Genomic DNA, 18,194 nt, shown 5'->3' on the forward strand with positions numbered 1-18,194 from the left:
ATTCATTCTATGCACATATGTTTAACGGAGTATGACTATACATATAATAAAGATTTCTTATTGTATTCTACTATATTTATTTATTTCTATTTAATTTATTTTGATGAATTCTTTCTTTATTTCTATTTATTTATTTTTATTCTATTTTTTTAAAATTATTTATCTAATTTGTCAGGGAATGTTCTGTTATGTTTACAAAAATTGAAGAAAAAAAAGTCACAAAAATAAATGAAGAGGAACAAGTGAGGACGTGTAGGTCTCTGCCGAATAGGTAAGCCTCCCCAAAATAATTATGTATATAATATAGTTATGTTTAAAATGTAAGTCTTGATAATGTGTGTGGAGGCTAACGGAGGTGTTGTCCCAGGTATCCCCTGCCCTGAGGGTGGGGGTGGGGGCTCCATGCAACCCCCACCCCCACCCAAGAGCAGAAGAAGATAACTGAAGAGAGAGGGGCAGGCGGGGGAAAGGGGGGGGCGCATATTTCTCACACAGGGGTTATTTGGGTTTGGATTTCCTCTCTCGCAACATAAAGGGGGGAAAAGAAATACCCAGGCAGGCATCGCCCCCAGCATTCGTCACACACACACACACACACACACGATTTACAGAGATGAGTGGAGCTTCGGATGTCACAGACACACACATGCACACATACACGTGCACACACACACACACACACACACACACACACACACACACACACACACACACACACACACACACACGTACACACACACACACACACACACACACACACACACACACACACACACACACACACACACACACCGTACACACACACACACACACACACACACACACGTACACACACACACACACACACACACACACACACACACACACACACACACACACACACACACACACACACACACACACACACAAAACGCAGACACAAATCAGAACATGGAAGTGATTTAGTGCCTCCTTCATAACTCCCAGCCGTGTCCCGGACCTGTCCAGCATGTCGGCAGAGCGGCTGACATATTGATCTACTTCGCTGTCTCTATTTTGTTTCAGCACAGAGCTGCAACACTCGGAATTTCTCACATTTCTCCGTTTTCACCTTTTTTTCGGACAAAAGGTCAACCACACACACGTGAAAACACGTCGCGCGTTTGAGTTTTGGAAGCAGCTGCATGACAAAAGCTCTGGTTTTAAATCTCAATAATAGTAGAGCTGCAAAGATGATTAGATGAACGGTTAACCATTAAATTAATCGGCGACTATTTTGATAGTCGATAAATTGGTTTGAGTAATTTTTTCATGGAATAAAAATCAAACTTCTCTGATGTCAGCTTGTTAACATATCTTTGAGTTGGGGACAAAACAAGACATCTGAGGGCGTCATCTTGGGTTTTTTGGGGAAACACTGATCCACATTTTTCACATTTTCTGACATTGAACAGACCTAACAACTAATCCATGTATTTGAGCAAATTAATCCACAATGAAAATAATCATTAGTTGCAGCCCTAAATTAAAGTAAGGGTCATTTTACATTCTGCTCCAGGAATTGCAAAAACTTTAAACATATCATTGAAATGCGTGCAATCAATTAGATAACATTTAAAAAATTATAGTCTATATTTTTGGGCTTTGGCTGTTGTGTGTTGTAGTTACATTATTCTGGGTTGGAGGGGGAACACATTTTAAATAGATACATAGTTCAATATGTTCTTAACGTTCTGCATACAGACTGAGAATGAACAATAGTCGTGGAGCATGAAACCGATGGAAAAAAAAAAATGTTTCAAATGAAATTATTTTCTCTTCCATAACTGGCAAATGACAGCTATTTCTCAGGCACTCGCCTCGTGAGCGAAGACTACAGATGTTCTATCTCTCCCTCTCTCTCTCTGACTTTCTCTTTCGCTCCATCAGTCTCTGCCTCTGCCACGCAGCAGAAACAGCCCCAGTGTCATAACCCATTTGTCAATCGCTCAATACAAATTAAAAGGCGCCTGACGACTACCTGTACGGCTAATGACATAACGGCTGCTGGCAGCGTGACAACTGCGCACGCACACCACACACGCACACGCACACACAGCTTATATAATGCCAGGTAGAGCTGCAAAGAATAAGCAATTAGTCAACTATTAAAGTAATCGCCCAACTAACTATTCATCACACACACACACACACACACACACACACACACACACACACACACACACACACACACACACACACACACACACACACACACACACACACACACACACACACACACACGTGAACTGCAACTAACAATTATCTTCCCTGTCGATGAATTTGTCGGTTATTTTTTTGATTAATGGTGGCGATTAGTGGTTTGGTCTCTAAAAATGAAAAAAAATTTCCCAAAAAGCCCAAGACGACGTCCTCAGATGTCTTGTTTTTGTCCCCAACTCATATACACATATTCAGTTTCCTGTCCCAGAGGAGAGAAGACACTAGAACAATATTCACATTTAACAAGCTGGAATCAGAGAATATTTACTAATAAAAAAAAAAAACGACAGCTTATCAGTGAATCGATTATTCATTGCAGCTCTACTTGCATCCCGTGCAACATATGAACCCAGGACACCTTTCAGGAGCGGCTTTTTTATTTATTTTGATTTTTTTCCTGGCAGTCACTCAACCAGACAGTGGACAGCCATCCACGGTGGATGGTTTCAAACTCCTGGTCCTGTGCATCTCCCTGACAAACTCTTCAGCTTTCCGTTCCCTGCTGCATCTGAGGAGAATATTTACCGCATGCTGAGACAAGTTTTATTTTATTCTAACACCCTTCCCAGGGGAAAACAAAACACCGGATGAGCTGCTATTATTTATTTTTTTTTTTTAAATCCAGCAGGGCCTGACACCTTTGTTCATCTTTTTCTCTCTCCCTCTCTCTCTTCATCAGTCACAAGCACGCTTCTTTAATAGGCTTCCTTTGACTGTCACCAGTGCTCAATGTCTTGCAAAAAAAAAAAAATAAAAAGCCTGGGAACATGGCGCACACACACACACACACACACACACACACACACACACACACACACACACACACACACACACACACACACACACACACACACACACACACACACACACACACACACACACACACACACACACACACACACACACACACACACACTTAAATTCCAGGGGCTTTTCTTTACATCTGCAGTATTTACAAGTCAAGTAAATACTCTTAAATAATTTCAACACATTGGAATTAAGCGAGCGTGTTCCACTGAGTGGGACACCTGAGATCGGGGGGGGTGGGGGGGGGGTCCTAAATAAATCAAACTTCATGTCTACGCCTGAAAAATCCATGCTGTCAAGTTGCAGTGGCTACAAACCTGCCCCTCGGCTCTGTCACACACACACACACACACACACACACATACACACAGAACCACGACAGAACCGCAGCGATGAGTCGACTAATCCAGGGGTCTTCAACGTAATTTAAGCCGAGGACCCCTTAACTGAAAGAGAGACGGTGCAGGGACCCCCTACTACATGTAGAAAATAAACTGGGCCTACAATAGTGTGTGGATCTTAGTGACTACCTTACCTATAGGCCAGTGAGCCTATCATCAGTGGGCATTTGGATTTGGAACTGCATGTTCATGTTGCACAAATCAGCACTTCTAGCCGTAAATGAGCTGTTCTTTGTCGCCCCCACCCCCCCTCCGTGAACCCGTCAGTAACCAGTGGTGTAGTCTACGTCAGGGGTGTCAAACTCAGTTTTTCGTTAAGGGGCCACGCTGGAGAAAAAGGATCCCACCAAGGGCCAGGCGTGTAGAAGAAGTCAAACATCTTTGACTGTATTATTGCATGTCTGATATACTCTTCTCACTTACAGCTCGGTCGACATAAAGCCCCCCAAAAAAGTATGTTAGCCATCAAAGAAAAAAGGTAAAGTTGGAAAAGGCGGCAAAAAAACATCGTTGAAAAAAAAAAAAAAAAAAGTGCCAAAAACGTGGACAAAAGTGACAATAACTTCAGAAAAAGCGACAAAAACTAGGTGGGCCAAAACTTATTATGAACCTAAAAATTGTTATGGAGGGCCGCATCTAAATCTGCCAGGGGCCGGATTTGGCCCGCGGGCCTTGAGTTTAGAAACGTGGTCTACGTAATACGCAGTATACCCACTAACAAATCTCCAGGATTTCCATATACCCACTTTAAAAATGCCCAATGACACGCAACATACTATCCATTATATTTGTGATATATTTTGATGTGTCATCTGTGTTTTTCCACCGTAAATTGGTGGAATTTGGTGCATAAAAGTGTATCAGAATACAGGAAATGAAATTTTTATATATATATATATATATATATATATACACCACTACACCACTGTCAGTAACTGAGTCAAACTTCTAGAGTTGCCTGAGGATGAATTATGACTTTTGGAAAGAATATTACCGAGGCTAATTGCTATGATTATCATAATGAGCATCATTACCGCGGCGCGGGAGTGTGTGTGCGATGGGACTCTGCTGCATGTGGAACACAAGTCGATACCAAACACCTTGTAATGACAGGTAAAGAACACAGACTGCCCCGAGCTGGGTTTTTTTTTTCCCCCCTTTCTTCGCCATATTCAAGCACATGCCAATCACTTTCTCCTTTCTTTTCTTTTTCAAGAGAAACAGGAAATAGAAATTACCCGCATGTGATTTGTGGGTTGTTGTCGTACCGAAATGTCAAAAGGCACGCTAGTCTCGCAGGATTGTTCTCCGCGGTGGAATATCAATACGGCACTTTCAGGGGATTTAAGTGCTTTCTAGTAGGTGGGATAAGATGCAAGTTTCCTCCTTTCAAAGCTGTCAAAGTCAGCACGTGACAGACAGAGAGAGAGAGAGAGAGATTTGATCATGATTAGAGCAGTTCATGGGGCTGATTATTGAGATTTGATCATGATAGAGCAGTTCATGGGGCTGATTATTGAGATTTGATCATGATAGAGCAGTTCATGGGGCTGATTATTGAGATTTGATCATGATAGAGCAGTTCATGGGGCTGATTATTGAGATTTGATCATGATTAGAGCAGTTCATGGGGCTGATTATTGAGATTTGATCATGATAGAGCAGTTCATGGGGCTGATTATTGAGATTTGATCATGATAGAGCAGTTCATGGGGCTGATTATTGAGATTTGATCATGATAGAGCAGTTCATGGGGCTGATTATTGAGATTTGATCATGATAGAGCAGTTCATGGGGCTGATTATTGAGATTTGATCATGATTAGAGCAGTTCATGGGGCTGATTATTGAGATTTGATCATGATTAGAGCAGTTCATGGGGCTGATTATTGAGATTTGATCATGATTAGAGCAGTTCATGGGGCTGATTATTGAGATTTGATCATGATAGAGCAGTTCATGGGGCTGATTATTGAGATTTGATCATGATAGAGCAGTTCATGGGGCTGATTATTGAGATTTGATCATGATAGAGCAGTTCATGGGGCTGATTAATGTACACAGGATTGTGATTTTGTAAAATGTGTGTTTTTTGTGTGTGTGTTTGTGTTTTTGTGTGTCTGAGTATACGCGTGAGTGTACAAGTGTGCATTTGTGTGTGCGTGCGTGCATGCGTGCGAGTGTATGTGTGAGTGTACAAGTGTGCGTTTGTGTGTGAGTGTAAGAGTATACGTGTGAGTTTACAAGTTTGTGTGTCTGTGTGTGAGTGTGTGTAAGAGTGTACATGTGAGTGAACAAGTGTGTGTGTGTGTGTGTGTGTGTGTGTGTGTGTGTGTGTGTGTGTGTTTGTGTGGCCTGTTATCAAGACTCTGCACGAGTTTCCAAATGAACCGTCGGCTTCTGGCTGAGATATACAGAACGGAAGGGAAGAGGTAGAAGAAATAAAAAAATAAAAACAAAAGGGGAAATGTTAACAGACACCGTACAAGGACAGCTGCTGGTGTTGCACAGCAGACTCTGCAGGCTGTAGGGCCTGCAGCAGGGCTGTAGGGCCTGCAGCAGGGCTGGGCGACATGGAGAAAATCAAATATCACAATATTTTTGACCAAATACCTCGATATCGATACCGCAACGATATCAATATCGCAACGATATTGTAGTGTTGACTATTGGTGCTTTCACAAAATATTTACACAATGAGATTTTTGATAAATAATCATCAGTAATGTGGATATAATGACTAAGTGGGTAAAAGGCAAATAATATAATAAAAAAAAAAAAAATGAGGGGTGTGGTTAGAAAAAAAAATTTTTTTATATAGCGGTTTAAAACAGCAAGAGGTTTTTTTTATCCAAAATCTAAGACGATATCTAGTCTCATATCATGATGTCGATATAATATCCATATATTGCCCAGCTCTAGCCTGCAGTAGGGCGTGTAGCGGGATATTTATTTTTATATATATTTTTTTTAGCTGCATGTCATTCCCCCCCCTGTCTCTCTCTCTCCCCTTTCAGGTCTAAGCTGTCCTGTACAAATAAAGGCCGAAAATGGAAAACAAATATTTTCTGTTTACACGGTACGATACTATCAAATCGCAGTGAATGAAAATCGCAACACAAGTCTAAAACCGGCGCCCATGATGCATCGTTAGCCTGCACGGTGAAATACTGGAGCTACATGCTGTCACAGAACTTTGGTTCAACGTTGAGATCTCCACTTTTGAGCAGAACTGAAATTTTGAACTTCAAAACACTTCATTTTCTGCATTCTGGCAAATTTTTCTGCATCAATTTATGATGCAAATGTCTTTAATTATGCAAAGGAAAATGTAATAGGTTTTTGGGGTAACCCCCCCAGTGAATTCAACCAGAATGCATTCAAATGAAGCGCATGACCATAGAAACAAAGTGGAATGGCCTTTCTATCCATTTTATTTCTACTGTATGTGTAGGATGCTCAAAATATCAATTCTGCTCAATAGTGGAGATGTTAGTATTTGGTTCGAGTCATTTTTTATGAAAGAAAGTAAATAATTCTCTGATTCCAGCTTGTTAAATGTGAATATTGTTCTAGTTTCTTCTCTCCTCTGTGACAGTAAACCGAATATCTTTTGAGTTGGGGACAAAATGAGACATTTAAGGATGTCATCTTGGGGCTTTTTGGGGAAACGATGATCCACATTTTTCACCGTTTTCTGACATTTTAGAGACCAAACAACTCATCCATTCATCCAGAAAATAATCGACAGATTAATTCGCCAATAAAAGATAATCGTTAGTTGCAGCCCCACATACAGTACGTCCAAACTGACCCTTGCCCTCACAGCTTTTTAACTTCCACTGCAATCAACTCGTCCGCATCACCGACGTCCACACGACACCACCATTCGACTGTTTAACCCTTGTGTTGTCTCAGGGTCAAATCTGACCCGCTTTCAAAAGGTCTAGATCAGAAATATAGGTTTCAGTTACCTAAAAACAACACTGATGCTTCCATACAACGCGCTTCGCAAGTACAATAAATGATCGGATCTCTACTTTCATTGAATTTTGGGCATTTCATTTAATTTTATGGCATTTGAAAGAAAAGAAAAAAAATTGAAATGGTTTCAAAACAGTATCCTGACTGAATGTTGACATATACCAGTGTGTGATCATCCATCCTTTAAAATTAGTCAAAATAATTCATAATTTCTGCTTTTTTAACTCAAGAATTAGGCATCATTTCCTGTGATTAGGTTTTTTTGACCATGAGTTTCAAAAAAAATGTGTAAAACTAGTAATAAGTTGATGTTAGTGGTGTTAATACATGGTAGTGAAAAAAAATAAATAAAAAAGAGGCAAAAGCGTCAGAAAAAGTGTTGATTTTCACAATGGGAAGACAACCCGAAAACTCTCAGGCAGTTGCGGTGAACTTCCCGTACAACAAAGACGCGTCACGTAAGAGTTCTCGGGACAAAACCTAAACTCTCAACAGACACGGATTATAGCTCATATTTAGGCACGTGAAGATGAATGAGAGAGAACTCAAAGCTCTGCCATAATTCTCATCAGAGGTGGAAGAAGTATTCAGATCCTCTACTGCAGTAAAAGTACTAATACCACACCGTAAGAATACTCTTACAAGTATTCAAAGTAAAAATCCTCCCATTGTAGAAAGTGGATCTAACCAGTTGTGTGTTTAACCCTCGCGCCATCAACCTGCAACTTTGTTTTTCTGGTTCAAAATCTGAAATCAAAAACCTTTATCAGCGTTTGGCGACTTTTTCTGAGCCTTTTGAAGTTTTTTCCCAATTTTATTTACATTTGTCATTTTTTTTTTTGGACATTTTTGTCACTTCTTTCCCCACATTCTTTTATTAATTGTTGTTTCTTCAAATGCTATAAAATTGACTAAAACACCCAAATTCAATGACAGTAGTGAACTGATTATGTATTTAACTTGTTAAATGTGTTGTAGTGAACCATAGACGTTATTGTTTTTGGACAAAAAAAATAAATGGACAACCCAAATTTCTGATATAGAAACATTTTGAAACTGGGTCAAATTTGACCGGAGGACAACAGGATGGTTAATGGTCTCATCATCTCAGCTGTAGACTTGTAGTCCGTTATATTGTCGGCTAGTTTACTTTAGAATCAAACATCAGATTTTATAAACTACATGTGTTCTGTGTGCAGGAATCTTAATGTGTAAAGTAACTAGTAACTAAAGTAACTAGTAACTAAAGCTGGAACAGATGAATGTAGCGGAGTAACTAAAGTATCTAATAACTAAAGCTGTAACAGATGAATGTAGCGGAGTAACTAAAGTAACTAGTAACTAAAGCTGTAACAGATGAATGTAGAGGAGTAACTAAAGTAACTAGTAACTAAAGCTGTAACAGATGAATGTAGCGGAGTAACTAAAGTAACTAGTAACTAAAGCTGTAACAGATGAATGTAGCGGAGTAACTAAAGTAACTAGTAACTAAAGCTGTAACAGATGAATGTAGCGGAGTAACTAAAGTAACTAGTAACTAAAGCTGTAACAGATGAATGTAGAGGAGTAACTAAAGTAACTAGTAACTAAAGCTGGAACAGATGAATGTAGCGGAGTAACTAAAGTAACTAGTAACTAAAGCTGTAACAGATGAATGTAATAGAGTAACTAAAGTAACTAGTAACTAAAGCTGTAACAGATGAATGTAGCGGAGTAACTAAAGTAACTAGTAACTAAAGCTGGAACAGATGAATGTAGCGGAGTAACTAAAGTAACTAGTAACTAAAGCTGGAACAGTTGAATGTAGCGGAGTAACTAAAGTAACTAGTAACTAAAGCTGGAACAGATGAATGTAGTGGAGTAACTAAAGTAACTAGTAACTAAAGCTGGAACAGATGAATGTAGCGGAGTAACTAAAGTAACTAGTAACTAAAGCTGGAACAGTTGAATGTAGCGGAGTAACTAAAGTAACTAGTAACTAAAGCTGGAACAAATGAATGTAGCGGAGTAACTAAAGTAACTAGTAACTAAAGCTGGAACAGATGAAGGTAGCGGAGTAACTAAAGTACAATATTTCTCTCTGAAATGTAGCGGAGTATTTACGATTTGGTTCATCATTATTGAATTTAACAACGTGACAGAATGCATATACCTTAAGAGTGAAAATGATCTCTGCATAATTCAACAGCAACGCTCCTGAGAGAGATGAAGAAGACGCGAGCGGACAGATAGAAAACCATTTCACCTTCAAGAAGAAAATCATATTTCACATCTACCACTTCAGAAAACTGATTTTTCTCAGCGTGTATTTCAGACTTATATAACCGTTCAGAATACCCCCGCTGCTAAAACAATATCTTCACTGGTTATGTCATCTACAGTGTTAATCTTGTGTGTGTTTTTAACACCCAATTGGCTGACATAGTCATCTTTTCACTGCATGGTGTAACTACGTCTTCACTGTGCATATGACAGTAAACCTCTTCAATTGTTCTGAGGAATAAAATGTTACTTATTATAAGTATATTTCACACGGTCACAGGAATTACATTCATGCTAATGAAAATGATCTGTTAAGGCTTTTCTTGCCCGAGTTACATTTAGTTAATGCTAATGCACTAATGATTTATATTTGACATTTATATATTTATGAGTGTCACTGATATTATCTCCCCCTGAGACTGACGGGTACACAGGGATGGATATTTTTTGCAGTGGGATACCGGCTCTTATGGAACCACACTGCGGGCTATGACTTATCTTCAATTATTATGTTATTTTGCTCCCTTCTGTGTAGCCTAAGCATCAGATTCAATCTCGAAATCCCCCAGCCCCTCCCAAATACACCTCCACCTTTTTTTTTCCTTTTTCTTTTTTTCATCTTTGCTGTCTGAAGCACTCAAATGAGAAACTGTCAGGAGCCGTGATTTGTGCTAACTAGCTATCGATCGCTCCAGAGCTGCATGCCTCGTGTCCGTGCAGGGAGGGGAGGGCTGAGAGAGGGAGGGAGGGAGAGGGGAGAAAAGAAAAGAAAAAAGACAGGAAGAGGGAGAAAGGAGAGGCTAGGGGAGAGAAGGAGACAGAAAGAGAGAGAGGGAAAGGAGACGAGAGAGAAGGAAACAGGAGACCGAAAGAGAGAGAAAGGAGAGGAGAGCGAAGGAGACAGGAGACAGAGGAAGGGAGAGGAAATGAACGCAGAAATGAGACTATTCTGCTTTTAAATCCCTACTGATTTTATGAAGTTTAACTGTACGCCATCGGGCCCCAGAGAAATGAAACCGGCGAGAGCAACAGGGTGACGGGGTGACGGGGGGGCGCCGCTTATCAGCGTTGGGTTTCCGGCTCAGAAGAAAACTCATTAATCAATATCAAAAGTGATGATGTTACTTATCATCTCCTGGCATCAGTGGGCGTTCTTCCTTTCTTTCCTTTACACCGCCACCACGCTCTACTTGTGGTTTAGTTTGTCCGTTTAGTTTTCAGTTTTTTATCCGAATTTCAAACAAATTAATAAAACTCAGTTACTTATTTATATATATATATATATATATATATATATATATATATATATATATATATATATATATATATATGTGTATGACGATAAGGGGGAGAGAAACCATGGGAACAAAAAGGCCACAAATTTGTCTTGCACACACACACACGTTAGCGGAGAGGACTAATCATGAGGGAAACTAACCGATTGGATTGATTCTGGATCCCATTCAAATGTACCCTGCTTGTTTTTGGTCTGTCGATTTAGAATAATAATAATAATAATAATAACAATAATAACAACAACAATACATTGGGGTGATATTAGCCTGCTGCATCAGGGGAAACGTTAAATTCCAGTGCTCTCTGGAAGTGCTTGGATCAGGGTTAACCCGGCACGCTGCGCTCAGTCTCATATAAACAATGCGCCTGGACTCCAGCCTCGGCGGTGCGCGCCCCCGCCCCTCTCTGCACCCGCACTGATCAGAACAAAGAGGCGCTCGAGACGCACCATACAGCTATATCCTCTATTTTACCCATCCATCCATCATCACACACACACACACACACACACACACACACACACACACACACACACACACACACACACAACACACACACACACACACACACACACACACACACACACACACACACACACACACACACACACACACACACACACACACACACACACACACACACACACACACAAAAAAAAAAAAATTCCAGCGTCATCCATTTCTGTCCACAGCTTTGGAACTAACTAACGTACAAATACAGACAAAGAACATCCCAAAAGAAATGACTCAATATATGAAAGCAACATATCTTCACACAACTTGCCTCAATTCTGCAATTATAATGCACAATAATGCACACAATGTGTTTAAAAAAATACACACATAATCCAAATATAAATAAAACAGCAATATAGAAATCATTTAATCGCAATAATGAATTATGATTATTAGTAGAGTCGGAAGAATTAGAAGAACAAACTGGTCCGCAAACGACATGACGGTAAAATTATTTATCTGCATTTTAATTTAGATATAAAACCATAAAATATTAAAACTAAAAAATGGGTAGAACTAGTTGTTACCATAAAGCTACAGCTACACACTGAAAGAAACTGCCTCTGTGCCTTTAGGCCAGAACATGAACCCTTTTCTTAAGAAACTTGGTTTTGTACAAACTCCTAAAATGACTGCCAAAAATATTTGAACACTACGTGATTGATAATAATATTAAAACATGATAATAAATCATTTCAAAAGTGACAAAAGAGGCAATAATTATTTAAAATGTAAAACAAATTGTTAACAATAGTCAAACACAATTTGAAAATTAGTTAACCTATTAAAAGATTTCTAAATTAACTTAAAAAAATAAATAAAAAAGTGAACGGCTGTATTTATTTCACCGTGATATCTAATCCTATAAAATCCTGTCCTGCCAATGTAAAAATCAATCCCCCGGTATTATCCCAGTGTAATAACAAAAACAAACAAGGCGAGGGGAACCCCGCTGCGCAACGCATATCCTCAAAAAGCTATTAATCTTCTCAATGTAGTTGTTCACCCTGAAAACCGAGATAAAGAGCCACAGGAAATGTTTACTTTGCCGGGGCTGTTCTTTTGAAGCGCCTCCACAATGACGAAACATATGGAAACACATAAGGTCTGCTTTTGTTCAGTCAGATCAGCCTGAATTTCAGTTTTAAAAAAAAATATCGTTCAATATAACCCAATTTAACAAGGAAAAATACAGCATACATTTTTTTTTTTCTTTCTAAATACTTGATTGGCGCTGCCATTAAATTGATTATCTTCCTATAGACTGAACCTCTGAAATTCAAAGACCCTATGGTTGAACAGACGGCTGCTTTCTGCTCGCACAATATGGACAAAAGGTCCCATTATCAGCGTCACGCAGAGCATTTTCTACCTATTACGTATGTGCTGTTACACTGCACTTCAGACCCAACAAGAAGCATTTTACGGAAGAAAATACACTCGTTTTATGGAGGAAAATTGTTCAGCTGGTGTGAGAGTGAGTGCGAGACACAGAGCGTGAGAGGAAGAGAGAGAGAAAAGTGGAATTTAAAAAAAAAGGTTTCATTTTTTTTTCTTACCTTCTTTGCTGTTGTTTTGGCTCTTATTTTTTTCCCATGGTCCCATGGCCTTGTCGTCCTCCGACCCGTCCATCATGGCCTTGTCGCCGGGCACGTACCAGGTGGCGTGCTGCTCTGCCATGAGGGTGTCAAGGTCAATAGTGCCCATTGAGCCCTTCCCAGCGTCCGGGCTGCAGCTCGCCAGCTCATTGTCTCCGTTCTGTGACGGACAGTCGCCGTTCTTTTTGCCATTTTTCATGGCCAGGGGCTGGTCCTCGGAGATGCTGAACTGCTGGCGCTGGAGCTGGATCTGGGCCTGCAGGATCTCCAGAGGGTGGATTTCATCCTGGCCAGAGGTGCTGGATGGCGTGCGTACCTGCTCCACCCCGGGAGTGCCCGGGTGGCTCACCCCGCTGGCCCCTGCGCCCCCGCCAGCGTTCAGTCCGTAGCTGTCTGGCGTCGAGGTAGTGTGATTGGTAATGCCCATGCCTAGGGGCTTCTGTCCATTTATCAACCCGTGCTCGCTCCTTTGCATTTTGGGCGAGCCGGTGATCATGGGGCTGCGGTTCGGCTTGTTGGCCGAGGCCCCCGCGGCGTCCGAGCTGGAGGAAACCTCGTCCTCGTTGCCGTAGTGGGTGCTGACGTCGTCAGGAAAGTCCACCCGCGGCGAGCTGCCGTCAGATTTGGCCACACTTTGGATGCCGCTGTCCAAAGAAGACATCAGGTCGGCCTGGTCCCCCAACATTAGGTCGCCTCCTTTCCCCCAAGAGGGTGACTGGAGGTGTTTCTCGTGGGGCGTGCCCCCACCCCTCTCCCCAACGCCAGCAGAGGGGGTCTGCTGGCCTGGACTTACAACAGGGTTACCATTGTCAGGGGAAAAAAAAATTCCAGGGCTCACATGTCCGCTGTCTCTTTTTCTCCTCCCTCTCCCTCTCCCACTCCCTGTTGTTGCCTTCCCCTCACTGCACGGGGTAGCGTCCATGTTGTAGTTTGGGGAGAGGGCGCTGGCTTCCCCCTGCACCGGCTGGCTTTGACTCGGAGGCTTTGAGTTGCTATTCCCAGTGCCAGGCATCTGGCTGTTCTGGGAAGTGCCGCTCTGAAAATATTCAGCTCCAGCACTGCCAGTCCCATTCGACGTGCTGCTATTAATGTCCTGCTCCGTCTGACTCAGTTTTCGCTTGCCCTCGTTTTGGTTCTTCTTGTTGAATGTGACGTTAAGATTCGGGGCCCCCAGGCTAGCGATCATGTTCTGGCAGGCGGTGGAAAGAGCCGCCAGGCAGCTCTGGCCGAAAACACTGTCTTTAGTGCTGGTTTTGCTGAAGTTCCCGAGGGACAGAGCTCCCAGCTTACTAACAGACGACCGCTGGCCTGGAGGGAACTCAGACTGAGGAGGGTAGCTCCCTGGTGAGGTGTTCACCCCCTGGGGAGCACTGTGGCCCGGGCCCTGACGGTTACCCCCTCCGTAGGGGAACGTCGGCTGTGCTCCCATTGGGGGTGCGGGGAAGTCAGCTGGCCGCCTCTCCGCGGGTGCGTTCGGATGCCCCGTCCCCGCTCCTGGAGACTGCATTTGAGAGATGTTGCCCACGTTGAACTGCGAGTGCATACCGGGGGAATGGAGAGCCTGCACGTGTCCGTCTCCTGGTATTCTCATGGGCTCCTGCATGCCCATGCCTGGCCTAAACATCATCCCGGCCCCGTTCTGCTGCAGCCCCATGTCGTGAGGCCCAGGTTCATTACCCGCTCCACCCATACGCCGTGACATCATCTCCCCTGGTGGGTGCGACCCCTGGAACCAGGAGTTCTCCTGAGCTACGTGAGGATTTTGTCCGTCGATGTTCATCCTGCCGACGTTCTCCCTGTCAAAGTTGGGTTGGGGCATGCTCCCCACCGGGCCTCCGTGAGCCATCGGGCCGGGAGGCACTTCGCCGTGGTGACCCAGCTGCTGCAGACTGGGCTGCCTCATCCTCTGCTGCTGGTTGCGAGAGGCCATCTGTTTGATCATCATGGCCGCGTTCTGCCGCTGCTGCAGGGACTGCTGCTCGGGCCCCGGGTGCTGCAGCGGACCTGGGGGGAAACCTTCGTTCACGGGTGGGGTGAACTCTCCAGACAGGCCGGGGTAGGCGGAGGGAGAGAGGTGGTTTTCCATCCCGCCGCCAGCGCACCAGCCTTCACCGCCATGTGCATTGGGGAAGTCAAACCTTGGCCTTTTCGCCATGTTCATATAGGGAGAGTCAAAGTGTTGCAGCCTCTGGTTCGGGGGCTGTTGGGAGGGAGGAGGAGCGGGCTGTTGCATATTAAACATGGGGTCCCCGTAGGGGTGCAGACCCCTATTTTCCAGTCTGTGAATGGGATATTCAAACTGGTTGTGTTGGCCGGGCATCATGACCCCTCCGTCCAGAATGTTGGGGTTAGTGGAGCCTGGCTCAGCCTGAGGGGGTCGGGGGAGGCCAGGGGGGCATGAATTCTGCCTGGCTATTAAGCCAGCCTGTTGTTGCTGCTGCTGCTGCATGAGAGGATGTCTTGCGTTGACCCCCGGCTCCATTCCCACGGGCACCTTCCGGCCGTTTCCAAAACGCTCAAAAAACACTCCATGCTGAGGCTGCTGGGGCTGCGGAGGCGGCTGGTGGCCCTTAGAGATGCCCGGCATACCTGTTGTCCGTGGCATGCCAGGGTTCCCTGGGAAACTACCACCAGGAACTGGCCTCCCTGGCCCAAAATGGGGTAACTGAGATTCTGATTCTGATGGGGAAAATACATGTACATCAAAATGTCCAGATGGAGGCTCGCTTGGGAAGTTATACTCTAATCCGTCGACAGCTCCCTGGTTGGGCATGCGCCGAGGCTCCAAGCCGTGAGACTCCGAGGAGGAGGATGAGGAGGAAGGGAGGCCGTGGAAGGATGCTGCTCTGTTGGGCGACTGGTCCAGGGGGAGACAGGGAGCGGGGACAGCGTGGCTGCCACTGGGAGGCCCGTGATGTTGAAAGTCAGGCATGTTCCCAGGCCGCTGCTGCTGCTGCTGCTGCTGCTGCTGGGGGAAGCCATCCCCGGCCTGTCCCTCAGCGAGAGGATCAAATCCTTCTCCAAAGCCCTGCTGTGGTCCCATGCCATTGTTGTTGTAGCCCATTAGCCTGCCACCATGCAGGCATGATGAGCCCGGCTCTGGGCCTCCAAAACTCCCACTGAAATGAGGGTGAGGTTGGTGGGGGTGATGGCCGTGAGGATGTCCTTGATGAGGTTGCTGGTTGTTAAAAAATCCATGCATGGGTCCTTGCTGCTGCTGCTGCTGCTGCTGCTGGAGTCCACTGCCTGCATGCATGTCCGAGTGGCCCCGCGGGTGGAAGCCCCCGTACTGCTCTCCGTTCATGTTCATATTGAGCCCGAGCATTTGCGGCTCGTTCAGAGGGCCCATGCCGGGCTCCACGGTCCCCGGCGGGCCTCCGGCGTGAAAACCTGGGCCTTTATAATGCGAACCCATGTTCAGCCTCGGTTGGTTTATGTTTCTCTCTGACTGGCCAGGGTTTCTGCTATTAATCTGAGAACCAAACTGCTCCAGCCCAAACATACTCCCCTGCAATCAATCCCACATGACGGCCAGTTTGCCAGACATCGGTCTGTTTTTCCGTCTGTCCCCAAAAGAAAAAAAGAGAAAAAAAAGAGGAAGATAGGCTATGAGAACTATCCAAATGTTTGTATCAGCCTACTAATCAAACTGCTTTATCGACTTATATGTTAAAACTCATCAAATAAGTTCTGATTGCGAATCAATATATATATATATATATATATTGTTTTTTAACTTCTCTAAGGACGCGGAGGAGAGAGCTATAGAGGACAGACTGTGTCCAAATACGCACGTAAACTGTGTCCCTGCTCCCGTATTATAGCGTGCACTTGACTGCTCATGTGTTTGTCTTTGACTAAGAGAACAAATATAAAACACTGGTAATTAACTCGCTGCACGGATGACCTACCATATTCCAAAGTTTTTCTGTGCGCATTTCTTCAGGGGCGAACATGGCACAAAGACATGTCGCCAACAAAAAAAATCTAAATAGGAGAGCGCAGAAAAACTGGAGCGATCAAAAAAGGGAATAGAACAATTTCTATCAACTAATTCATTATTCCAGTCCAATGTCATTTGTCCCAGAGCGACTTTTTTGTTTTTGTATAAGGTCCCATACTTGAAACAAGGAAGAAAAAAAAAAAAAAAGTCCAATTGGAGCCGTTTGGCTTAAACTATCTTTGTAGCTTTGAGGGGAGAAAAACATATATTTTAAATAATAAGTGCCCACTGATGTCCTTCAAAATCTCTGCTGGGCAGCACGTAGCCAAAAGTCCAGTGTGAGTCCACAAAGACGGGGTCTCCAACCCTGCAGGCACCGGAGCACCGGAGCGTCCGTTTACGCGAACCTGAACCCGGAGCAGCGCGGCGTGCACCACCCGCACTACCCGCACTCCACAACCCCGGAGCGGCTTGACAGCATCCTTCACCCGCTGCCGGTCATGAGTCTCGCATGGAAGCGCCTTTTTTGCTTTTAAGTCCTTTCGATGCGTTTCGCTCCTAAAGTGTGCGTCCCCCTCCGTGCACCGAGCCGTGCCGTGCCGTGCCCTGGTGTGGTCTGAGTGCACTTGGGATCGATTCGCAGACACACTCCGCTCTGCCGCTTCTTGGCGCTGTGTGAGATCAACGCCGTCCGGAGGAGCCAGCAACAAGTTTTGCATTTCTGCAGCCGCTTCCATCCCCGAGCTCTCAGCCAATCAGGACGGACCGGAGAAGCTTCGGGGGGGCGGGACAAACGCTCTTAAGGTGGTCCATGAGATTGTGTGGAAAGCAGAGCTTTTAGAAATAGCTTTCACTTAAAAATATGTTTTCACTGAAACAGTATTTCTTTTACATTTAAACGCCAATCTTCACATTTGAACAGATAGATAGATAGATAGATAGATAGATAGATAGATAGATAGATAGATAGATAGATAGATAGATAGATAGATAGATAGATAGATAGATAGATAGATATTCAGCAGTGTGCATAACAGTTGAATAAAAATAGAAAGAACTAAAAAGACTAATAGCTAAGAGAAAATCTGAATAAAAGCAATAAAATAGACAAGTTTTTAAGTATTTGTATCCAAAGGGATCCCATATGA

The 18,194-nt window shown here is 43.7% G+C and overlaps 1 protein-coding gene across 2 annotated transcripts in view; it reads right to left on the reverse strand.

The window, feature by feature from the left end:
- mn1b (meningioma 1b) overlaps positions 1 to 17,751 on the reverse strand; it is a 28,146-nt gene extending 10,395 nt beyond the window's left edge. The window contains exons 1-2 of one of the 2 annotated variants that reach the window (XM_039803762.1): positions 17,015 to 17,751; positions 13,065 to 16,666 (exon numbers count right to left, since the gene is read on the reverse strand). In XM_039803762.1, the coding sequence (XP_039659696.1) occupies positions 13,065 to 16,605 (3,541 nt within the window). In that variant the 5' untranslated portion in view covers positions 16,606 to 16,666; positions 17,015 to 17,751. Of the gene's footprint in view, positions 1 to 13,064 lie in introns of both variants that reach the window. The other variant, XM_039803761.1, reaches the window with a different exon arrangement.
- Positions 17,752 to 18,194: the final 443 nt, after the last annotated feature.

This window comes from Perca fluviatilis, chromosome 6 (genome assembly GCF_010015445.1).
Source record: "Perca fluviatilis chromosome 6, GENO_Pfluv_1.0, whole genome shotgun sequence".
Classification (NCBI taxonomy): Eukaryota; Metazoa; Chordata; class Actinopteri; order Perciformes; family Percidae; genus Perca; species Perca fluviatilis.